We start from the raw sequence: 25811 nt of genomic DNA, 5'->3' as shown, positions 1-25811 counted from the left end.
AACTTGTGGCCTGCTGCTGGCTTTTCTGGTGTTGGAGTATCAGGTACATGGCCATTGCGTCATCGTATTTTCGATTTGCTCATGTGACCTATTGTCACAATTGTGAGGTCTAGGTGTTGGGAGAGTGGCTCACTAGAACAACTGGGCCAATAGTCCTCACTCTGGCTCAGCCGTGGATGCCCCAGGATCTGCTCTACTGTGGACCTCTGTGTGGGGTCCAACATCATTATTTGGTGTACAGGGGATATTTTACCTTTCATGCATGATCAGCTCCTTCAGCTGCTTAGCGGTGGTCTATGGAAATGGGTGTCTCCCTGTGACCATCAAATATAGAACGACACCCAGGTTCCGGATGTCCACAGGGGAGCCCTCATGTTTTTTCCTCTAGATGACTTCAGAGTTAAGGTATTTAAGAGGGTGCCCCAGAACTTGTTTAACTTACACCTGGTCATGAATCTGGTGCTTGGGCTGAAGTTGATGAGTTTGATGTTGCCTCTGGCATCCACCAGGATATTTCCCACCTTCAGGTCAAGGAGCACAATACCCTTCTTGTGGCAGTAGTGCATGGCATTTGGGATCTGCCTGAACAGTCTCTGAGCCTCCTCCTCTTGGGATGTGGGGCCACAGCTATCCCCCAACTGCATATTCCATGATGACATAGATATTTTTGATGGTCTCAATGACCTGAAAGAGCTGGATCATGTTTTGATGCTCCACAGCCGTCAGCCTATCCGGTTCAGATAAGATGGGGATGTTCTGTTCTACCTTTGGTAGAACTTTCACGACCATCTCTGTCCCAGGTGAGGAGATGGCGGGTTACTTTCACCTGGGCAAAGCCACCCTGTCCAACGTTCCTCAGAACCTGATAATGGTCCATGAAGGAGATAGAAAAGGATAGGCAGTCGAGAGTAGGGAAGGGTCAGTAAAGGTCATCAAGAGGGCAAGCACGAGAACAGCCATTTTAACACGCCCCAACATGTTATAAAGCAGTTCTGGTTTCCATGTCACAGCGTGGCTGTGTAATCTGGGACAACTGAGATACCAAGAGCCAGTCAAGAGGAGTTTATCAACTTCTCTTTAGGTGCCTTTAAAAGAAGGAACATTGTAAGACTGAAATGGCACTTTTACCACTCTCAGGTGCCCTGCATTCAAGAGTTCTGTCTTTCACCTTTTTAAGTAAAATTCCTGCTCGATTGTTTACTTTGGTGTTTGTAGTGTTCATTCTTCAACTCCGTGGAACACAAACCCAATTCCAACTAGGCCCCTGTAGCACTGAACCATCCCTAACTCCTGTTACCACACATCCTAAGTAGGAACACCAACTAAGGATGCTAGAAAAACAAGACAAAACCAAAAGACAAAGCAACAAAAATCCAGATTAAAAAAAAAAAATCAAAAGACCACAACCACCAACCACCTACTACTGCTCTATCTGGGAATCTGATAGGTCACCACCAAGAGCTTCCTGTACTTTCAGCCAGCCTCTTAGTTTGCCAGTGTGTGAAGTTCCCTCTGGTGAGGTCAGAGCAAGAAATGGGTCAGTCTTGCCAGGACATCACCCCCAAGGGTCATCAGTTTTGGGCCTTCAGGACCTTTTTGACTTTTATAAGAATAAGAAACTCTGGAAGGCTTTTGCTTCAGTGGGTTATAGAAACTGATATTTACTCATTTAGAAATTCAAATTTGTAGGATTAATAAGTTTTCTGAGGCATCAGTAGTGATGGCTATTGATGTACTTAGGCAAAAACATTAAAAGGCAAAAGAGCCAGGCATGGTGACTCATGCCTGTAATCCCAGCAACTGAAGGCAGAGGCAGGAGGATCACAAGTTCAAAGCCCGCCTCAGCAACTTAATGAGACCCTGTCTCAAAAAATACAAAAGGGCTGAGGATGTAACTCAGTGGTTCAGTGCTTCAATCCCCAGTACCAAATAAATCAATAAACAAAATGAAAAGCAAAAGCTCCACAATCAGGGGTCGGGAGTGTGGCTCAGTGGTCAGGCAGTTACCTGGCATGCACAAGGCCCCAGGTTGGATCCTGGCTGAAAACAAAATGAAGCTAAAAAAACCAAGGAGTCACATAACAAAAGCAGATTAATTGAGAGCTTTCTTAGAGAAGTGAATAACATTCAAGTCTGGTGTTGTAGGTGGAGGACACAGACTAGAACACTGTTGTTCTCATGGCAAAGAGTTGGAAGGGATAATGCAGGCTTCTCAACTTTTCTACCCTGTTGTGGGCTGGATTGTGTCCTCTCCCTCTGAAATTCACATGTTGAAGTCCTAACCCGCAGGACCTCAGAATATAACCAAGTATATTCGTGCATTTAAAGAGGTAGTTAAGGTAAAACTAAGGTTATTAGAGTGGGCCCTCCTCGTCCAGCGTGATCGTTGTCCTTATAAGGAGGATTGGGGCACAGGCTAACACAAAGGCAAGACCAAGCAAAGCCACAGAGAGAAGACAGCCCAGAACTGACACTGCCCTGCTGACCCCTTGACCTTGGATCTCCAGCCTCCAGAACTGTGAGAAAATCTGTTGCTGTTGTATAGGCTTCGGGGATTCTGTGCTTTGTCACAGTCTCAGCTCAGCCACACCCCTTGTAGCAGAGAATTCCCTGAGGTACTCAAAGTGGCTTAGAGGAACCACAAAATTTCTGAGAAGTCTTGTTTCATAGTATAAATATGAGTCCATCCCAGAACGTTTAGTACAAAATATTTTAAATTAATTTCCAAAAAGCAAAAATAGTCAAATCCTGCCCCCAACCATCTCTGCTATGAGCCATGGGGGAGAGAGAGGAGCAGGCTGTACAAACCTCAGAAACTTGGCTGCTAGAATTTTCATTTTCCTGTGCCTTGATTTCCTCGTTTGTAAAATAGGGATCACATAAGACCTGCTCAGGACATCAGAATTACTCTGTTGAATGTTTGTGAAAACCAAAAGGAAATAATGGAAAATATTTGGTTTGTTTCCCACATCTGCACTAATACCAATACACTCGGAGGGGTTGCTCCAGGGGCAAAAGGAAAAAAGAAAAAAAAAAGATCTATGTTTTAAGTTTGAAGACTTTAGAAAGGAACCACTGTGGGCCCAGATGCATCAATTGCTCTGTATCCCAATGGGTGCATTTTCGTTTATTGTATCAAAATATGATCAATACCCTTCTCTGTTCCTTTTCTTTTACCATATTAGCTATAACAAGAGGTTGTCAGAAAGCGACATCTTGTGGCCTTTTTGAGTTCTGCCCTTAATCATTTTTAATATTCCCAAAATCTTTGTCAAGGGATTAAAAGAGGCACCAAGCAATGTCCCTAACCCCCAACATGTGCGAAACAGGCAGGTTACTAATTTGGTACCCTTAGGCCCACATGTCCTAAGTATTCCTTTAATCCATCTATTTAGTGAATGGCTGAAAACTATAAAGTCATATAACAATCATGCATTTATGCACTAATAAAGTATTATACTCCAAGTTTTTTTGAGTCATCATCTATGTTAGTGGTGCTTTTTTTTTTGCTTACTATGGGATAATTTTAGTTCTTTTATTAAGAATATAACTTACATGAATGTGATTATACAGTTTTATTGAAAATATTTTTTAAAAAACCTTGTTATTTCTAAATAGCAAAACATCATATACTTTCTCAGGTATCTATTTGTTATAGTTTGAATCTGAAATATCCCCCAAAGGCACATTGAAGACTTAGTCCCCAATTCAGTAATGTTGAAGCTTTGGGAAGTGATGGATCACAAGGCCTCTGATTTCATCAATGGCTTAATCCATGGATGGGTTCCTAGCTGGACTGTTGGGAGGTGGTGGAGACTGCAGCAGGGGAGACCTACTTGAAGGGAATTGGTCCTGGGGAACTGTGTCTTAATCCTAGTGGCCTTCTGCCACCACACCCTTCCACCACGATATTTCTGCCTTGGAGCCAGCCTACCAGGGATCTGAAACTTCAGAAGCTGAATCAAAAGACATCTTTCCTCTTGTAAGCTGATTTTCTCAGATATTTCATTACAGCAACAGAAAACTAACACAATATTTTTTGAGTAATATGGTTTTCTATTAATAAGCTCAAAGAATTCATGTTTTACATGTATGATATTCAAGTACACGTGTCAAGACAATGATGTTCACTTAAACCCACAAGTCATTTGCAAATAGAAGTTCTTTTTTTTTTTTTTTTTAAGATCCTGCCTCTGGATTTATTTGTACAAACAGCACAGGAGGACACCAGTTCCCATAGACAGGGGCTCAGGGGTCACACCAGTCCTTCTGTCCTTATTTGCAGGGACCTGGGCACCCTTGGGGGCCTGGACACCTTTGGGAACAGAGCTGGAGCCAGAGCTGGAGCCGGAGCTGATACTTGAGCTGGAGTTGCAGCCTGGGTCTTGCCTTGGGCTTTGGCCTTTGGCTGGCTGAGCCTGGGATCCCTGGCCATGTGGGCACGAGCACGCTTCCCGTGCTTGGGATGGGCTAGCAAGGTGATCAAGCTTGCGGCTGGCACCCTTTGGCATCTTGGGCTTAACTTCCTTAGGCTTTGCAGGAGCCTTGGTAGCCTCGGCACGTGCACTCATGGCTTTGGCGTTGTTTGCCTGCATTTTTTTCAGGCCCTTCTTATTGTGCTTCTTGGCAAAATGCATATTTCTCAGGAACTTAGGGTCTACCCCCTTAAGAGATAAATATCTTTGTGATCGGGGTTTCTTGATGCCATTTCTGTGCCATTTTCGGGACTGGTTGTGTGTGGTGTGATTCTTGGACTTGGCCATGTTGTGAGCCACCACTCTTGGAGCTGTTGAGACCTCAAATAGGAGTTCTTATTGTTAGTTTTTGCAACAACAATAACAACAAAATGAAAATCCTGATTTATTCAGTGATTACCAAAAACTGAAGGACAGAAAAATAATCTTCAGCTTTGCGTGTATACCTCATAATATAACATGACTTTGGACCCAAATGGGCTCTCCAAGCTACCTGGTGGGACCCTGATTACAAAAACTCCATCACTCAAATCTTGACCAAACATAATGGGAATTCAGCCCCTCATTTCAAGCACTGTGCCTAGTTATGGAATCTTAGAAGAGATCATCTGGCCTGGCACACATGGAACCCTCTTCTGTTTTATATTTTGTTTGGATTCTGAATGTGAAAAAGATTCTTCAAAAGAAGCTTCAGTTCTAGGGAAATGTGATTTTAACATTTTTGTGTATTTCATTTTTTGCAAGGGGGTACTGGGGATTGAACTCAGGGACACTCGACCACTGAGCCTCATCCTCAGCCCCATTTTGTATTTTATTTAGAGGCAGGTCTCACTGAGTTGCTTAGCGCCTCGCTTTTGCTAAGGCTGGCTTTGAACCCTTGATTCTCCTGCTTCAGCCTCTGAAGCCACTGGGATTACAGGTGTACACCACTGAGCCCAGCATGTATTTCATTTTTTTAAAAAATTTATGTATTTTACTATGTTTCTGGGACTCAAGCCCAGGGCTTCACACAAGTGCTTTAACATTTAGCTAAACCCAGACTATTATTTTGCATTTTAAAGAATGAGAAAACCCAGGGAATTTTTTTAGTTTAATTTTCACAAATTTTTAAGTTGGAGAAATGCAAAACTAGAATTCTGTGTTTTTTCTTCTTATTGTAAGCCTGGCAAGAAATCCTTTACTGGGTGGAGGAGGAAATTCCCATGGGATACTATGTGTCCAATCTTAGCGGTGTCTCCACAACTTTTCTAGTGTTGTCTCTGGAGTTGGTGTTTGGATCTAAATTCTGGCTCTATCATTCACTAGCTGGGTAATATGGGATGAGTAACTTAACCTCTCTATATCTGAGTATCATTATCTTTATAAATAAGGGTAATTATAAAACCTACTCCTTAGTGTTGTTTGGTATTATTTCAAATGCTTAGCATAGTGTCTATTCCATAGAGGTCATGTAATGACCCAGGTGTGGTGGCACATGCCTGTAAGCCCAGCAACTCGGGAAATTGAGGCAGGAGAATCACAAATTCAGGGCCAGCCTGGTCAACTTAGTAGGACTGTATCTTAAAATAAAAAATAAAAGACTTGGAAATGTAGCTCAGTGGTAGTGCATCCTGGGTTTAATCCCCAGTACAATTATTATGCATTCTAAGAAACTTTGGTTCTCGACATTAGTAGGAAACTTCCAACATTTATTTGATCCAGGTCATTGTCCAAACTCTCTCATTTCTATTCCAGGTTAGCAGACTAGATAGTTTTCTGTTTGTTGTTGATTTCATTAAGTACTGGGAGATTTTAGCTCTCCTAAATAGAAATCAGCTATATAGCAATGTTCCTTTAAAGAGGATTAACATCCTGATAAAAGTGTAAAAAAAAAGGGTGGGGTGGGGTGGGTGTGTATATAGCTCAGTAGTATAGCACTTGCCTGGCCTTTACAAGGTCCTGGGTTCAATCTCCAGCATTGGAAACAAAACAAAGTAAAATACCTTTGTTCTGCAGAGGTGGTGGACCTTTGTGGTCTACCAGTTGTCCCAAATCCCAGGTGTTGCCTGTCCCTTTTCTTTTGGGTTTCTGAGAGCCTAACCCAAGGTTTCGCACAGGCAGTCTTTTGGTGAGCTCCTGTGCTCTTCGCAAATCTTCAGGGCAGCTCAGAGGGACAGGCACAGGGAGGGAGGGAGAACTGAGGTGGATGCAGCTCTGCATCATTGTTTCAGATGAAGGTTGAGAGCCATAGATTATGGAAAAGTCGCCCACTCAAATGCCTGCAGAGAGAAGGCAGGTAATGATACACACTGTGAGCGAAGTGGGCTGGGTATAAAGGAAAACCCTACAGGGCAGGCAGAATGCTAAATGTCAACTGACGCTCGGATGTGAGTATTAACAGCATGGTGGAGGCTGTGGGAATTAAAGAACATATGGTCTATATAAAAGAGGCCCTCTATCAGCTCTGTTCTGTTTTTCACAAGAAACGAGAAATGCAGATTTTATTTAAATAATAATAATAATAATTATTATTATAAAAACACTTTGTAGGCAAACACTGTGCAAGTGAAAGAAAACACATTTCCCTCATAGGACATGCATGTCATCAATTTGCATCTGTGCTTCGAGTCTTTGGGCTTCTCCATTCCAATCTCTCAACCAATGTAGGAATTCTTCTTGTCTCCCTGTTTGAACTCTTCCCTGGTGCCGTGGTCACTTCCTTAATAGGCTCTCCATCCCACTGTATAAACATTATGTTTACTGATTCAAAATTGCCTTTGTGGAATTTGCTACAGTTTGTCCCCCTTTTTCCTTTTGGGAGAGATCTTAGTCTGTGTTCTGTTGCTGTAACAAAATACCAGAGGATGGATGCTTTGTAAACAGAGGTTTATTTGGCTCTCAGTTTTGGAAATGGAAAATCTAAGATTGGGGCAGACCTATATGTTTGGCCTCCATTGAGGGCCTCCCTGGCTATGCTTCCACATGGCAGAAAAGCAGAAAGAGAGGTAGCTGTGGGTAGAAGGTGCTAAGCATGTGGGGTGGTTTCACCTTATGAGAATCACTTTTGTGGGAACTAACCAGGGTCTTGTGAAAACTCCATTAGTCCTTTCAGAGGTCAGCACCCCCAGTGACAGCCATCTTCCATGAGGCTCCACCTCTTAGAGGTTCCACCACATCTCACATTCCACGCTGGAGACCAAGCTTCCAGCACATGAACTTCTGGGTGACACTGAAACCACATCAGAAAATAAGGCAACGCCTCTAATGTATGAGGACTTCCCACTGGAGGAGACAGTGACATGCTGGGCTCTCCTACTGCCCCAGTCTTCCTTGAACTGTGACACCCATGAAATGGGCTCTAGGCTTGTCACTATCCAGTTCCTTCCTCCATACCTGCTCCTTCAGAAACTTCATGATCAGCACTGGAGTTCTGGTGGCAGGACAGACAATTATGTAGACACCTTGTACCTTTCATCTCCCAGGTGCTGAGCAAATGGCGACATCTTCCCTGCCAAACTGCATCTCTCCTTTTCCTTGTGGTGCTGGGGATGGAACCCAGGGCCTTATGCATGCTGGGCAAGTGCATTACCACTGAGCCGCACCCTCAGCCCCACATTTCACCCTTTGATGTTATTTGGGGGTAATCAGGGACTGGAGAGAGGAAAGGTCTCATTTCTGCAAAGCCATGTGGAGAAGCAGGACAGCTGTACTGTGGAAGGCATTCCTTTGAGATGATGCATGCGATTCTCACAGATGCTGTGTTTGTGTATTACCTGGGACCTCAGAATCTCTGAGGTCAGCAATGAGATACAGAAGCCCATCTCAGTCATTCAGGCTGCCGGGGAGTCTGGGGATAGGTGCCAGGCATCTCTGGAGAACACAATGTTGGGCAGGATTGAGCCTCCCCAAGAAGTATGGGTAACCCCAGCCATGACCTTGCAAGGGTGGGAGAGGATGTGGGTGGGCATGTCATTATACCCTCAAGGCCTGAAGAGCCCCTCCCTACTGTCCCACCCAGTCCTTTCAGAACTTCTCACCAGAACTGGGTTTTGTGCTGGGGGCAGGAGTGGTGCCTTGAAATTGTGGGGCACTGAGGGATGTCTGTGTAGGGGGAGCAGCTATAGGTTTGGGGATGAGGTTTCCCCAGCTTTGAAAGATATCACCTCTGAATAGAATTAATGATGACTCTGCAAGGACATATACAAATATAAATATAAATATGTGCAATTTTTTAAACAAAAATGTCATCATCTCCCTAAGCATGGTGCTGCACGCCTGTAATCCCAACAACACAGGAGGCTGAGGCATGAGGATCACAAGGCCAACCTCAGCAAGGCCAGCCTCAGCAACTTAGCAAGGCTCTAAGCACCTTAGCCAAGGTCCTCTCACAAAATAGATGGGGGGTGGGGAGGCTGGGGATGTGATTCCGTGGTTAAGTGACCCTGGGTTCAATCCTTGGTACAAAAAATGAAATGAAATAAAATAAATAAAAAGGAGATGTAGGTCACTGGTAAAGTACCCCTGGGTTTAGTCCCTAGTACCAGCCCCAGCCCCCACAAAAAAAGAAGCTGTCGTCTCATTGTTTCTTCCTTAATATTATATATACTATGGAGATCTTTTAAAGCAATAGGTATAGATCTACCATGTTCTCTTTTACAGCTGGACAGTGTGCCATAGCATGACTGTATCTTAACATTAAGGTGAGTTCTAATTTTTTCTAAATATTAAAGAGTGTTGCAGGGCTGGGGCTGGGGCTCTATGGAGAGCATTTGCCTCGCATGTGTGAAGCACTGGATTCAATCCTCAGCACCACATAAAAATAAATAAATAAAATAAAGGTATTGTGTCCATCTACAACTAATATATATATATATATATATAAAATGAAGAGGGACAGGGTCGGTGGGCAGCCTGACAAAGGGTCTTGTCTCTGTACAGCTTCTGCTATAGGAACTGCTTGGGAGCTCTGCCACTGCCGCTTCTATCCACAGAGCTGCCTCTCCCAGACTCCCCTGCCCTCCAAATCAGGTCCCTAAGACCCGGGATCTGCCAGGTGCCAGTTTCTGTATCTAACAGGCATTGCTCCAAGCTGTTGGCTTGCCTTGAGAGGCTCTCAGACTGGGGCCTAGACTCTTGGGAGATGCCACAGGTGAATCTCAGGAGTCTGCACCTCTAATAACATTAAAATAAAAGATGTGTTTTCATTTCAAGATAATCTAAACAAAATTAAATGAGCATACCTGGGTCATCTGCAGCCAGCTACTTCTGCTGAGACAGATGAAGACTGAATAGTTGTTTGGCTTTTATACAGAGGCTGTAAGCATAAGTTTATGTTTTAGTCAGCCTTTTCACTGCTATGACTAAAGGACCCGACCAGCACAATTGTAGGGGAGAAAAGGTTTATTAAGGGGCTCACGATTTCAGAGGTCTTAGTCCATAGAAGGCTGGTTTGATTCCTCAGGGCTCCAGGTGAGGCTGAACATCATGGCGGAAGAGTGGGCAGGGAGAACCAATTCACATGAAAATCATTTGAATGATAATGATTTGAATCATGCTCCAGATTCAAATATATACCTCACAGCCACTCCCCCAGTGAACCACTTCCTCCAGCCACACCCCACCTGCCTCATCTGTCACTGATTAGGTTAAGGTGATAACCCACTCATTTCTCCTCTGAACCTTCTTGCATTGTCTCACACATGAGTTTTGGGGGGACACCGCACATCCAAACTGTAACAGTTTATATCTATTTTGAATGTAACCAGGGACCTTTATTAAAAGACTTTGTCATCATTGTGCCCTTTGGTTTTTTAGTTTGAGGAATCCCGCCCTAGGTCTTTTCCATAGGAATTCCAATAGGAGAAAAGTGTCTTCTCTTTGTTTAGAAACTGCAACTTCCTCTTAGTGCCAGAACTTTCCACTTACCAGGCTTGGTACGCAAAAGAGTGGCCATCACCTTGGAGAACAAAGGAGGCCCAGCAAACAGCTCTTAAATGCCATGGGGTTCTCCAGGCTGGCAGCTGCCCCAGGTTCACCTTACTCCTGTAGCTTCTGGTGTGGAGTTTACCCTGTGATCCAGTCGATGGAGGTGTTTCTGGCATTGGCTTCTGTACCTCAGAAGCCATGGCACTCAGGGCCTCAGAACCACGACTATGAGGGTCAACATGTTTCCTGTTGCTCATCGCAGTGGTTTGCATGATGTTCATCCCCCAGAGTTCACGTGCAGGAAGTGTGGTCCTTAGTAAGGCAGTGTTGAGGGGTGGGACCTATAGTGTGGGGTTAGTGGAAGGTCATTAAGCCATAGGGCATCGCCCCTGGAAGGCATTAATGCTGGTGCTGGGGAGTGAGTTCTTTTGAGAATGTGTTGTTATAAAGCAAGGCCACTCCATACACTTGACCCTCTCTGTACCCAGCCAGTTCCCTTTCCACTTCTCTACCATGTTGTGCTTCAGCTAAGGGCACCCTCACCAGAGGTTGAACAGAGTCAGGTATTTTGTTATAGAAACGCAAAACAGGCTAATGCATCTATGTCACCCAATGTCAGTAAGAGTGAGCATGCCCAGTGAGCCCAGATGATTATCCGAACTCCCCCTTTTCCCATGCTTAGTTCTGGGAAAGGCCAGTTCCTCTCCAATGTTTCCATGAATTTCTGAGAGTGTGTGTGCTCATGGTCATTTCTTACTCCGTATTCCTGCTTGTGCAGAGAGCATATTTTCCCCTCTCGTCTTGTGGTTGCTTCTTTCCCTTATTTTGGCCTCTTTCCAAACAGAATTTGTTCTCTTCCTGCATTTGCATCAAAACCCACAAGACTTTTGCTTGTATTGTGAATGTTCCTGAAGGTTTAGGGACATTTTGCTGAGGGAGTGAAATGAAAAGAAGGGAGAGAAGGGACAGGGCTTTCTTTTTTTTTTTTTTTTTAAGTGTTTTACTAGTTATTGATAGACCTTTATTTATTTATTTGTTTATATGTGGTGGTGAGAATCGAACCCAGTGCCTCACACATGTGAGGTAAGTGCTCTACCACTGAGCCACAACCCCAGCCCCGGGACTAGGGCTTTCTTCCTGCCAACGCAAATGACTTAAATTCAACTGCTTCATATCCCTATTCTTAAGTCTTGTAGCTATGATGCCATTACTTGACCATTGCCCCCTTCTAGAACCCCCACTCCTCTCTTCCCCCACCAAGTTTCCTGCTGTTCCTAACAGAACTGTCGTTCTGTCTTTCTCACCTTGCCCCCCACATAGCATGCCAAGATTCTTTGGCTAAGAGTCCCTCCTCAGATGACTTCTTCTGTCCGGAGTTGGATGGCGCGGCCTGCCCCCCTGTGCTTCCTATACCGATTCACCTTACGAGCATTCCTTTTGTCTGGGAGCAGAACAACGTTTATAAAGCACTTTTACCTACCTGAGCCTCTTTAACCATCAGAACAACCCTGGGTGAGGTATTATGTCTATTTTATAGATGTAAGACCAGAAATTCAGAGAGGTTTAGTAGCTCATGCAAAACCACACACTATGTAAGTGAAGGAGTAGAAATGCAGAAATGCTCAGGACTTACAGTTTTGAGGTAAGACCCCTCATCACACACAGAGGATGCTTGCTGTCTTATCATCCAGAAATCTGAGGCCACAGGAACTCCAGGGTAAATAATTAGCACAACAGCCCAGTTGCCCTCAAGGGCAGCTGTAGCAACCCCAGCAGGTACCTGCATTCCACAGGTCAGCTCCCTCCCCATGCTTTGCTTTTTTTTTTTTTCCTCTTTTTGCAGGCTAGCTGGCTCCTACTGTCTTCAGTTCTAGGTACAGGCTGGTTATGGGTCCCTGACAAAATTAAAATGCTATGTACTCGGGGCTGGAGTTGTGGATCAGCAGTAAAGCGCTCGCCTAGCATATGCAAGGCCCTGGGTTCAATCCTCAGCACCACATAAAAATAAATAAATAAAATAAAGGTATTGTGTCCAACTACATCTAAAAGAAAATATTAAAAAAATGCTAAGCACTCTGTTCAAAAGTCACAAAGAATTCTAAAACAGTGACGACAGAGCATCAAGCCAGTCATGGGGTATTTAAAATGATTGTACAGGTGGCAAGCCCTTGTTTGGAGGTTAAGTCCCCAGGAAGCATGTCCGACTCCCCAGTCTGGGCTGTCAGCTTAACACATGCTGTCATCAGCTGTGCAGGCTCTGGTTCAGTGCAGGGGCCTCACTGGGGGCTCTGAAGCCTCCCAGCAGGACCTGGAGGAAGCAGGCAGTGAACTGTCATGTCCCGGCAGACCCTGAGTGAGACCAGGCATGACTGGGTGAGCCTCTGGGACTGTCAGGGGTTTCATGCATTGGGTGGTTCCCCAATCCAAGCGAGGAACGACAAGCCAGGATGTGGGAGGAAAAGAGGTGACAAAGAAAGAACTGCAGAACAGACACGGGTCCTTCCTGGGGGTGCATATCTTGGTGCCAGTTCCTGGGTCTCTAGGCTAGTCCAATGACACCTTCTCAGCCTCCTAAGGTTTCCTCTGCCCCCAGGAGCCTGTGGGTATCCCTACCCCTCTCCCTACCCAGCAGCGTGTGGGCCAGGGAAATCTTTCCCGCAGGTCTCAAGACCAAGAGATGGGAGGAAGGTGGAATTCTCGAATGTTATGGACCACAGTGAGACTCAGGTGAAGATCCCCTGGCTCCCAAAGATTTCTTTTGGTCCTCTGCAGAAAATGAGACTTAATTGCTCTAAACGGAGACACTCAATGCAGATGCATCTTTAGGTGCTGCTTCTCCTTGAGCCCAGATGAGGGGTCAGGGCTCAGTTCCAACCTTCAAAGTGGAAGAGATTTCAAACCTCCTGAAAATAGCGGGCAGAAACCCTGGGAAGGGCTCTGATTGGTTGGGCTTGGGTAATGAACACATCCCTGAACCAATCCCTGTGTCTAGGTGGGAACAAGGGCGGGGCTCCAGATTTCCTCCTATCCTTCCTCCCAAAGCCAGGACTGTGACTTCAGAGGGCAGAAAGGGGGCCCGAGAGGCAGGACTGCCAGTGGCTGCCAGTCTGTTTATACGGTCTACCCACCATCACTCCTCTCCCTGTCCCTGGCTTCTAGGCATTGAAAGCTGATCTCAGGAAGATTCTTGCCGAGGCGAAACTGCTTCGAAGGTCAGGCCCTGGCTGGCTGCTTCTGGAAATTTCTTCCTGTTGTCCCTTAGAGGACCCCAGTGTTGCCACTATGATCCAGGGTGACAGCTCTTTTCAAATGGCTTCAACTCCAAAGAATACCTTTCTTTGAGGCTTGGAAATGTGTTTTTATTTTATTTTTACTTCAGAAATGAGCTGGTCATAATCAAAGGAAGACAAAAAACAAAAACAAAAACAAAAACAAAAACAAAACATTTATTAAAAAAAATGGAGTGTGAAGTGCAACACTGCCATCTGGGCCTTTGCCCTGGGCTTCAGTTCACACAGACCCTGCTGCTCAAGGCCAAGAGGAGCATGAAGAACTTGGGTGAGGATGATGATAGGAGGATTTTCTTGAGTGCAGGGGACATCCGTCCTTTCAGAGGTGCTAAGAAGAAACGTTTCCATCAGTGGACTCCACATGGAGAGTCGGAGCCCCTGAGAAATGACTCCATGTTCTTCTCCCTTGCTGTTGTTCTACTGTGGTTCTGGGTCGAGTGTGAGGAAGTGGGTTCAGGAGAAAAGAACGAGTCTCACAGCCAGGACATCTGGGTTTCCCACCTGTCCTCTTATGACCTTCTCATTGACTTTGGCTCCAGTGACTGGGCCTCAGTTTCCCCACCTATACAATGAAGAGTTGGATAGGATGTTTTTTCCAATCCTTACTGCTCATTTCTGTGAGTCTAGGTCAGACAGAGAAGGAAGACCTGTCAGGATTCTTGATCATTCCTCTTTGCAATGGGCTTGTGAGGTCACCTTGGGTGAACCATCTACATCCTTGAACATCCTGTATCATGCAGGAGGACTGTAAAAAAGGTAGTGTGGAGTGGCAGGCATTCAGCAGGGCTCTCTTGGGCCAGGATTCAGGAGGCCTGCTCCTAGGCAGATGCCATGATAGAGGATCCTGTGCACTTCAAACCTCTGACCTGGGAATGGCTCTCCTGTGAAGTCTGAATCCATCCCCCTCATTTCTGAGGCCCACACCTGGTCCCACTGCCTGGGTCTTCTCCAGCCTGCTGTGGCCTCCTCTACCCTTGCTCTTTCTTCTAGTCTCAGCAACCAGTCTCGACACAACTTGGACAAAATGTTCAATGCTGCAAAGTCTCATTGAAACCTGTTTTGAGCCATTGTGAAGATGGCTGCTTAGTAGAACACTGAGGAAGCAAATACGACTCCCAAACTCAGGGAGCTCATGATGCAGGTGGGGAGGGGACCATGTGAGCGTGTCCCCAGTGCCATGAGATACAGCACAGTCCTCAACTCAGAAAAGAGGAAGAGAGGAATTCCTGTCAGGGGAACTAGGAGAATGAGATGGAACAGCAGGCTGAGGGCCCAGCACAATGCAGGAAATGTACACAGCCTTTAGATGGCACTCTGGGGTGCAGGGAGAAGCGGCCACAGGGCTGGGAAAGAGCAATGGGCAAAGTCTTGATAGGCCACAAAGGCCTGGAGAGGGGGCTGAGGCTGGGGAGTGAGTGACTTTTCCATGTCAATCAGGAACCTTTTGTTTGCGAGTGATAGGAACTTAGTCCAGATTAACCCCAGCAAAAAGGGCAATTTATTGGAAGAACAGAGTATTCGAGGAAGGCCTAACCAACTGAGCAGGAAAAAGCCCAGATGCTCCTGGCCTTTGGGAGCAGCTAACCACGGACTTGGACCCCATCAGTACCCAGATCTTGTTCCTGTTTCTCTCAGTGGGTTCCATTTTTCCCTTGCAGGGCAGACTAAATTCCTCTACATGGAGGAATCCTGGGAAGGGGTTTATTGCCCTGCTTAGTCAGTTTTCCACCCTTGGGCCACTCAGAAGTTGGAGCTGCATGGAGGTGGGGCATGTGACTGTCAGCTGAAGGCAGGAAGGGCCTAGCTGACCAGGCACCCCCAGGCTGTTTCTCAGCCCCTTAGTGGCTCATTGAGGAACATGGTCCCAGGTGACCTCCATTTGGGGAAGAGGAGGCATTCAAGACGAGTTTTTTTTTTCTTTTATTCATAAAAACAATTTTGCAACAATTTATTAAAAATTGATACCATGCAGTAGGGGTACGAGAAATTCCTCATTTACATTTGATTCTGGCAGTTCCAGTCTAATTTAAAGCATTTGTGCACTAAACATCATTGGAAAATGCCTTCAGGCCGAAGCCTCTTGGGAAATGGACCGGGTATGTTTGCTGCATATAAAAGAACAGAACCATGGAATAGCTAGAGTCACTTCTGTGTGTCTTGTTATTCTCGGGAAAATTAAAAAACAAGATGGGTAAACCTACAGGATCAGTAAGACAAGAGAATGTACTTTGTGGGTTAACCTAGAAGACAGAGCACGTTTGGGAGTCACAAAGGTTTACAGACGCACGCTCACCTCCGGCAGTCCAATACTTTAGTTTGTTTTTTCCTGCTATGCTGGAATAATATTTCTACAGGTATTTGTGTGTGTGCTTGTGTGTGCATGTGTGTGCGTGTGTGTGTATACATTATGTACAATTAAGTGTCTCTTTCCCTTTGAAAAATTAATGTGATCCTTTAAATTAAATTTGGTTTTGGTGAAATCAAGAAAGCAAGTAAATACTGGTAATACACAGAGTGACAACACGATTTTTAGTGCCTAAACAGAGAATGACTTCAACTTGACCTGTGATGTGTGAACTTTTTTTTTTTTTCCCTAAAAGCTACAGTACCTCCGTAACCTCTCCTTGAGGGAGGGGAGGGGAAAGCTGTGCTACGCGAACTGGGGTGTTGGAAATGTTGGCGATGGTGATTCCCGTGGGCCCTTTCGTCAAAGCCTGGTGGTGACAACAGTGTGTTCCTGACTGCAGTGGTTCTGGGAAGAGATTATTGCCTGCCTGTTGAAGCTGCCATTAGGATTCTTTAGGGATGGAGCGAAGTGCTCGGTTGTGCAGACGTCCTGGACGTTGTCATTCAGGCCTTTCTTTAGCAAAGAATGAACCTGTCTAGGAATGTCAGAAAAGTCATTGGGAGTCTCCCTCCAGCCAGGTTGTTTCAGACAGAGGGCTGTACCGGAAGCGTCTCTGGGCCGCACCCCGGCTGTAGTGAGGGCTGAAGGTCATAGTCACACTGGTACCTCACAGGTCAGGGCTGCTTACTGTTTGGGACAAAGCTTTCCTGGATGAGATCAGGTGTCGATCCTCAGAGTGACCCTGTGAGGTAGGCAGGACGGGTGTTATTTCAACCCCAACCTGTTACAGAGGGGAAACTGAGGCTCAGAGAGAAACTGGTGACTTGCCCAAGGTCACGCGGGGAGTCAAGGGGACTGAGGATTTGAACCCAGGTCTGCCTGACTCCCACGCCAGTGCTCTTTGGGGTTCATTTAATGGGAAGAGTGATCTTATGAATGGGAATCAGTCTGCTGACCGATGGTCCCCAGTGATCCCAAGGGGAGAGCTCACCGGCTCATCTGGATGGAAGGCTGCCTTCTGGAAGCCAAGGGAAGCCCTCAGCCAGCAACTCTCCCCCTGTGACACCAGGGATGTCTTTTAGCAGAATGCCCTCGATTCACTTTGGTCAGAAACAAAGTTAGTGGAAAAAAAAAAAAAATCCCAGCCAGCCCTTGGGCCCTGATGGGAGAGGTTAAAGTGCACATCTTTCTCTATCATGTTTGCTGGGAACAGACATTCCGTGATTAGCTCGGGTGGTCCCCCTTATTTCCGGGAACACTTGATATGAACACAAGGACACGGCCAACATGGTGGGTGCTTGACAGACTGTCGGTGATGCTGCAGAGCGTGTCTGCAGTGACATGCCCTAAATCCCCACGTCCCCGGAACGGTTGTTATTGTGTTAATGTGTGGCATTTATCAGAGTAACAAACATCTCATTCGGTGATGGAGGCCCCCCCAGGGAGCATGCAGTCTGCCTGCTCGGGTTCCCCAGCCCCAGGGCCGGTGCCTGTCTGCCCTTCCCAGGGACTCCCTGCGCCAGGGAGGCTGAGGTGGGCTGGGCTGGCAGCTGGGGACCTGGTGGCCCTGCTCACCTTCTCCCCCATCCATGTGGAGGAGAGCTGGTGGGGGCCACAGATGGTGATGTGTGTGCAGAGTACAGAGGCGGTTTCTCCGGAAGCCCTGGCCTCTTCCCGAGGCTGCTCAGGGCTTCTCCTTGAGTCTAGCTGGAGTCTAGGCCTCTCTCCTTGTCTAGAATTTTTGTTTTGTTTTGTTTTTTGCAAGTTTCAACTATCCCAGCTCTCCTTGTTTGTAGACATTATGGAAGAAGTCATTTCCATTCCTCTTCTTTGTGAAAGAATAAGAACTTCACAAATAAGGCTCGAGGTCAGTGCCACGTCCCCCGTCCCGTCCACTTGAGGGCCAGCCGCGCAGTCCCGAGAGGCGGCCGTGGTGCCCCGCTTCTCCACGGCCGGAGCCCACAGTGTGCCTGTGGCAGACGCCTCTGCGGCATGGTGCGGTCACGGGGAGGCCCCAGCCCAGGCCTCCCACCCTTACAGGCCCGAGACCATGACTCGGAAGGAGGGCGGCACGTGTCTGTGGCGGGGGCTGGCGGTGGGGCTGACACAGGGGCTGACGCAGCTGGCGTCCACGCCTCCGATGGACGGGAGGTAGGCGTGGTGGAGGATGGGGAGCTGGAGGGACAGCCGGCGCTGGATGCTGGAGGGGAAGAGAGGAGGGGTGTTAGTGAAGGCTGCCTGGCTGCTCTCCAGAAAGTTCTCTGGACTCACTTTGGCTAATAAAAGCTGGGGACAGGAGTCTGAATCCAAGAACTGTCGTCTAGCCATTCAGCCATCGAGGGGGTATTTAGTGAAAACCTGTGTGTCCCTCTGTTGCTCTGGGAATAACCGGGGATAACTGGGGACGCTTGAAGGAGGAGGGAGATGCAGTCCTCCTGAGCCTCTGGGCCAGGGTTCCTTGGTCACAGGGCAGTGTTACTAGAGTGACCTCCTACCTCCCTTCTAAGGGCTCTCTCAGATCTCTTTCCAGGAGACTCCTCTTCCCTTCTTCCTTGAAGCCCCAGGACTCCTTTGTAAATATCCAAGAAAGAAGCCAAGAAGAGCAGGAGGTGGGCTGAGTCTGGGAGGGCTAGCATGCCACCCTGGGAGGGGCGCCAAGGAAGAGGGAGCTGCCCTCTGGCCCCTGGGCAGGGCCACACCCTTAGTCTTCATCCTTGGCAAGGCTGCTTTTGGGGAATGTGCCCAGGTGACCGCCTCCTGCTCTGCTCAGCTGCATTTTTGTGCAGTTCTCCATCCACCCACGTGGCAAACTGCATTCCCTGAGGGAGGGGACTGGTTCTAATGCCTCCTTGTTTCCCCAGTGCCTGGCCACTCAGGAGCATACAAACCAAACCAAACCAGATCTTAACAAAAACTCAACAAAGGACGAATTGCCAGTCCTATGGTGAAGAGGGGAGTTTACCCTAAGTTGCTCAGCAGACCTGGGGAAGCCGGGACCCTTGCTGCTTCGATGGTCCACATGGCTTGTGGCAGAGGCCATCGATTCATGGGGCTAGCTCATCCCAGAAGGGCGTGCTCCACAGTTTATTGAGGACATGGTGGGTTCTGAGATGGCTGGGTACAGATGAAGTGCTGCCCCTACTCCCCAAGGACCTGCTGCCCAGAAAGACTTCCCAAGAGACACAGGTGCGCAGGGGAGGAGAGCGCTGGAGAGTCCCTTTTGAAAGGCAGGTTGAGTGAGGGGACCGTCAGCCACGATCCATTCCTTAGGGCAAGATGGTGCTGGCAGATTCCAGGGAGAAAGGGGAGCTGAAGAATAAACCTGGGCCTGGGAGAAGGGTGCTCTCTGTCCATGTACCAGGGCAAGGCCATCTGCCGAGGCAAGGGGGGTGAGTAGCTCATGGCCGTGAGTGTTCAACACTTCCTTGCTGAGAACCGACTCAATGCTGGAACCTGTGCTCAGTCCCGGGGGCTAATGGACTCACCTTGACCTCAAGGTGCTTACACTCCAGTCGAGGCAACGGAAGGGGAAACTGCTGACAAACACTGGCAACTGCTCTGGCCTGGAGCTGGCCAGTCTTGGAGCTAAGGGGGTGGAGAGGCCCACTCCTTGGAGTTGGAGACTCGGCTGCTTTGGCTGGCTCCACTTGTTATTTCCCATGGCCAAGTTTCAGAGTGTACGTGTCTAACCCCTGCTTCCAATTTAGTAGAATTTGGAAAGAACTAAAATTGCCAGTGGGAACGTAGTTAGCTGAGGTGTTTTTGGGTGTTGCCTTATACATCGCCTTCCCGTAACACCCCCCCTAAAATGACACTCCTTAACCCCCTTTCTTGCTTTATTTTTCTTCAAATCACTTATCATTTAACATAATATGCTTTTTTTATGTGGTGTTGGGATTGAACCCAGGGTCTTATGCACATTAGACAAGTGTTCCACCCCTGAGCTTCTTCCTCGGCCCTCATGCCCTGTGTTTCTGTAAAGTTGTTATCCTGCCAGGCAGAATGGAAGCTCTAGAAGATATGGAAACTGTGGAAGGGAGGGATTTTTTAAAATTTTCTTCATTGCTGTGTCCCCATTGCCTATGCCTGATGCATAATAAACAGGTCTCAGTAAATCTTGAAGTAAATGTATTTAGTGAGGGTACATTTTACACTTAACAAAGGCATCGGGCTAAGGGGAGAACATAAGGTTTGATGTTGAGGATAGGCCTGAGTTCAAATCCTACCTCCTGTGCTTAGCCACTGGGTGAGCTTGGACAAATCACCTCCCTCCCCTCTTTGGAGATTAGTTTCTCATCTATAAAAAACAGCATTGTGGGCTGGGGCTGTGGCCCAGTGGTTGAGCGCTTGCCTAACATGTATGAATTACTGGGTTCGATTCTCACACCACATATAAATAAATAAAATCAAGGTCTATCAACAACTAAAAAAATATTTAAAAACAAAAAGAGCATTATAATTTGACCTGTGTTATAGAATAGATGTGGAACTCAAATAATATCATGGGTATGAAAAACTGTGCCACAGCCACATCAATGTTTATAGCAGCACAATTCACAATAGCTAGAATGTGGAACCAACCTACGTGCCCTTCAATAGATGAATGGATTAAAAAATGTGGCATTTATACACAATGGAATATTACTCAGCACTAAAAAATAACAAGATCATGGCATTTTGCAGGGAAATGGATGGCATTAGAGCAGATTATGCTAAGTGAAGTTAGCCAATCCCTAAAAAACAAATGCCGAATGTCTTCTCTGATATAAGGTGGGGGGTGACTCAAAATGGGATAGGGAAGAAGAGCATGAGAAGAAGACTACCACTAAATAGGGAAGAGAGGTGGGAGGGAAAAAGAGAGAGAAGGGGAGTTGTACGGAAGATGGAAGGAGGCCCTCATTGTTATACAGAATACACGTATGATATTGTGATGAGAAAAAGAAAAAAAAGTGTGTCACATTAGATTGGATAGAGAGAAATGATGGGAGGGGAGGGGAGGAGTAGGGGGGATAGGAAGGGCAGCAGAATAGAATAGACATTATGATTGCTGTATGTATGTAGGTGACTCTATGATCAGTGTGATTCTGCAATCTGTACAATTAGAAAAATGAGAAATTATACCCCAATGATTTAAATGTATGAATTGCCAAGATCATTGTAATGTCATGTGTAGCTAATAAAAATATAAAATAAAAAAAAGAAAAACTGTGCCAATCATAAACAGATGTACAGGGGAAACACATTCTTCCTATAATTCTCAAGGAGAAGGTACTCACTGTTCTGGGGAGTTGATATCTTCTATGGGATCTTTGCATGTTCGGGAGGATTCTGTTGGGTTCCACTGTAGCTGGGGATTTTGATCGAGGTGATTTTTTAAAATGGTCTTTCCCCCATCTGAATGCAAAACAACAATATCACAACAAGTTCCATTAAGTTAGTTTACAAATCAGCAATGCAACCTTTAGGATGCTGCCCAACGAATGTAAAAAAGATCTCCCTCACTCGGCCGCATCTGGACCAGGGTTTGTGCAGTACCACCACTCACCCGGGGAGGGCAGCAGCGTGTGGCCCGCCTCTACTCTCTATTTCTCCAAGAAAAATGGGGGAAATTAAGTTGACTGATATAGACAACATAACTTGGAATTGAGGCTCTGATATTAAGACTGATTCATTGGCACATAGGGATGTCATGACATCCCTATAATATACAAAAAAATCCTTGTATATTTTTATAATTTTATATTATATATTTTTTCCCAGTTTTAGCAAAGATCAAAAAGATTAACAGTGAACTGCTAGTGGGAGTATAAATTGACCTAACCTCTTGGGGGCACTGTCAACGTGTATCAAACATCATAAAAATGCAAACCTTTTACTCAGAATGTCTACTTCTGGGAATTATCTTAGAGAAACAATCAAGGATATGGGAAAAGATATTCAACTAAGCATCATTTATATCAAAATGCTGGAACTAATCTGAATTTGTCCAGTAATAATGGATTATTTGAGTAAGCTCTGGAGCCTCCATTCAAAGGAGTATTGTGTAGCCACAAACCAGGTTGATGTGACCTTCTCTACCCTCTCTGGACTTCAGAACCATCTGTAGTGATTTAAAGAAATATGAAAACCAGCCCCATCCAAGAGATTTGGATCCACTCGGTGGGGACAAGTGCATCAGGGTTTTGTTTGTGTTGTGGTGGACAACCTTGTGTACAGGTCACTCTGCCCTCAAGTGAGCCACCCATCCTCATTACTCGTGGATTTTGTCTTTACAAACTTATCCACTCGTCAAGATTTATCTGTAACCCCCCATCAATGCCTGCCATGATTTTGTGGTAATTTGCTGATGAGCATAGTATCTAGAATTTTGAGTTGCCTGATGCTCACGTTCCCAGCTGAGGCAATGTTCTGCCTTTTTGTTCAGCTCTCTTACTATAAATAAGTATCTTTTTTGAGGTTTATTTAGTGATACATTTTCTACATTTTTGTTTTTGCAATACTGGGGTTAAATGAGGGGTGCTGCAAATGCTAGGCAAGGACTCTAACACTGAGCTACAGCTCCAACCCCTTGAGCCTTTTTTAAATCATATTTTGAGACAGGGTCTCGCTAAGTTGCCCAGGAAGGCCTTGAACTTGGGATCCTCCTGCCTCAGCCTCTGAGAGGCTAGCTTACTGAGATTATAGGTGTGCACCACCAAGCTAGGCTCCTTTCTCACATTTTTGTACTGTTGGTGATTTTGCTGTTTAAAATGGCCTCCAATGTAATGCTGAAGTGCTGTCTACGGTTCCTAAGTACTGTGATGTGCCTTATGGAGAAAATCCATGTATTAGGTAAGGTTCCAGCAGGCATGAGTGCTGTTAGCCACGAGGCCAATGCTAATGAATCAAATATATATATATATATATATATATATATATATATATATATATATATATATAGAGAGAGAGAGAGAGAGAGAGAGAGAGAGAGAGAGCGCGAGAGAGCGCGTGTGCACGCTGGGTGACCTGGCACACACATGTAATCCCCAGCAACTTGGGAGGCCGAGGCAGGAGGATGGTAAGTTCAAGGCTATCCTCAGCAACTTAGTGAGGTCCTAAGCAACTTAGTGAAACCCTGTTTTAAAATAAAAAATAAAGGACTAGAGAATATATATTAAATGAGTTTTTTGGGGGGGCAGTACTGGGATTGATCACATCCCCAGCCCTATTTTGTATTTGATTTAGAGACAGCGTCTCACTGAGTTGCTTAGCGCCTTGCTTTTGCTGAGGCTGGCATTGAACTTGTGATCCTCCTGCCTCAGCCTCCAGAACCCCTGGAATTACAGACATGTGCCACTGTGCCTGACTTAGATGAGATTTTTTTAAAACAGAAACATGCATAAATCAAAGTAAGGTATTGATTAATTGAATGAGTTTTATTTCCTTTGAGACTGCTCTTTTGTTTATTTTCATTTGGATTATTGGTCTTTTTGTTATTAGTATATTATGTATGTTTTGTTTATAATTTCTTCTTATATATAAGTACATGAGTTTGTTAAAATTTTGTTTGGCTTTGTTTATTGTTTGATTTTTTGAAAACATAAATGATTTTCACTGTGAAAATTAGTTTTGTTTTTGAAATTTTATTTATTTACATTTTTTAATTAATTTATTTATTTTGAGATGGAGTCCCACTATGTCACCCAGGCTGGTTTCCAGATTGTGTGCTCAAGGATCCTCCTGCTTCAGGCTCCTGAGTAGCTGGGACAACAGGTGCATGCCACCACCCCTGGCTGAAATCAAATTTATTATCCTCTCCTTTTGTGTTTCTGTTGTGTATCAAACTGAGGAAGGCCTTTCCCTGAAGTTATCTTTAAAAACTCTCCTTTCTTTCAGGATTTTCATGGTTTTGCTTTTAAATTTTTTTTTTTAATTATCAATGGGCCTTTATTATTTATTTATTTATTTACATGCAACGATCGAACCCAGTGCCTCACATGTGCTAGGCAAGCTCTCTACCACTGAGCCACAAACCCAGTCCATGGCTTTTCTTTTTATATTTAAATTTTTTAATCTATCTGGAGTTAAGTTTCATGTAAAGTATGAGGCAAAGAGCTACCTTTATTCTTTTCCAGATAGTTACCTATTGATCACATGAAATCAACTGAATAATTCACTTTTCCCCCACTAATTTGAAATGCTCATTTTTACAAGATACTAAAATTTTTAGGGGTAATTTTTATTCTTTTAATTTCTCTATAAAACATTTTTGCAATCAACATCTTATGTAATAATAATTTTATAATATTACTTCTCTCTCCCCCTCCAGTATAGGGGACTGAACCCGGGGGTGCTCTACCACTGGCCAACATACCCTTTTTATTTTGAGACAGGGTCTTGCTAAGTTGCTCAGGCTGGCCTTGAACTCGTGAATCTTCTGCAGCAGCCTCCTGAGTAGCTGAAATTTCAGGTGTGAACCACCACACCTGGTTATAATATTACGTCTATAACAAGCATACTTAGCATACTTATAAGAATACTATAAGAATAAAAAAACCAAAAAAACTTTTTATCAATTTAAAAATAAATTTGTAATAAATTAGAGAATCTATGGTAATGACAAAAATCTAAACAATAAAAAAGTTATAAAATTCAATGTAAATGAACCCTTTTTGCCCACCCTCCGAAATACCATTCCTTTTTTTGGTCAGTACTGGGGATTGAACTCAGGGGCACTCGACTACTGAGCCACATCCCCAGCCCTGTTTTGTATGTTATTTAGGGTCAGGGCCTCACTTAGTTGCTTAGCACCTCACTGTTGCTGAGGCTGGCTTTGAACTCGCAATCTTCCTGCCTCAGCCTCGAAGCCACTAGGATTACAGGCATGCATCACTACACTGGCCCAATAACATTCCTTTCTACACAGGTGAATGCTGTTAACAATTTTGGCTGGGCACTGTGGCGCATGCCTGTAATCCCAGTGGCTCAGGAGGCTGAGGCAGGAGGATGATGAGTTCAAAGACAGTTTTAGCAATGGGGAGGTGCTAAACAACTCAGTGAGACCCTGTCTCTAAATAAAATACAAAATAGGGCTGGGGATGTGGCTCAGTGGCTAAGTGCCCAAGTTCAATCCCTGGTATCAAAACAACAACAACAAAAAGCCAAAAAAACAAAACAATTTGGTATTTATTTTTCTAGGCTTTTACTTTCTGCACTGGGTATTGAACTCAGGGCTTTGTGAATTCTAGGTAAGTGCTCCACCATTGAGCTATACTCCCAGCTCTCTCCCTATGCTGTCAAAAAATATCCATATTCTTTCTCTCTCTGTCTCTGTCTCTCCCTCTCTCTCCCACTTGCCCTCTTTCCCTTTCCCCCTGTTGTATTTGTCTGTATGATGCTGGCATTTTAAAAATATCTTTATTTTTATGTGGTGCTGGGGAATGAACCCAGGGTCTCATGTGTGTGAGGCAAGCACTCTACCACTGAGCTACAACTCCAGACCCTGATGCTAGCTTTTTTCACTTGGAGATTTTTTCCATATCTGTACAAATAAATAGACCCACTTCACTTTTTAATGGATATATAATGTGCCATGTTTGGCTGGATGATAATGAATGAAACACTTCAAACGATAAGCATTTAAGTTAATTACAGAATTTCTCACTTACAGATAATGTGATGAGTATCCTCGTGCATGCTTCTTTGCCCACCTGGACATATTTCCAAGGGGCACCTCCTGCTATGGAACTGCTAGGTCAGGAAGCTTAACAGTTAACACTTGGAGAGTGCCAGCCTGATTTCCAAACATCACAGGAG

The 25811-nt window shown here is 45.3% G+C and overlaps 1 protein-coding gene and 1 pseudogene across 1 annotated transcript in view; both read right to left on the bottom strand.

Annotated features, from left to right (window-relative positions):
- Positions 1–627: 627 nt before the first annotated feature.
- On the bottom strand, positions 628–4775 carry LOC124101284 (large ribosomal subunit protein eL29-like; annotated as a pseudogene).
- Positions 4776–15570: 10795 nt separating this feature from the next.
- Positions 15571–25811, bottom strand: part of Gabbr2 (gamma-aminobutyric acid type B receptor subunit 2) — a 356168-nt gene continuing 345927 nt past the window's right edge. The window contains exons 18-19 of the mRNA XM_046457483.1: positions 21293–21410; positions 15571–18216 (exon numbers count right to left, since the gene is read on the bottom strand). Of these exons, the coding sequence (XP_046313439.1) occupies positions 18051–18216; positions 21293–21410 (284 nt within the window). The 3' untranslated portion in view covers positions 15571–18050. The remainder of the gene's footprint in view (positions 18217–21292; positions 21411–25811) is intronic.

The sequence above is a fragment of the Marmota monax genome, unplaced genomic scaffold (genome assembly GCF_021218885.2).
Source record: "Marmota monax isolate L192 unplaced genomic scaffold, Marmota_monax_Labrador192_F-V1.1 WCK01_AAM20220418_F8-fsc00069, whole genome shotgun sequence".
Lineage (NCBI taxonomy): Eukaryota > Metazoa > Chordata > Mammalia > Rodentia > Sciuridae > Marmota > Marmota monax.
Note: the sequence above shows the minus strand (reverse complement) of the source record. Positions and strands in the feature narration are given on the sequence as shown.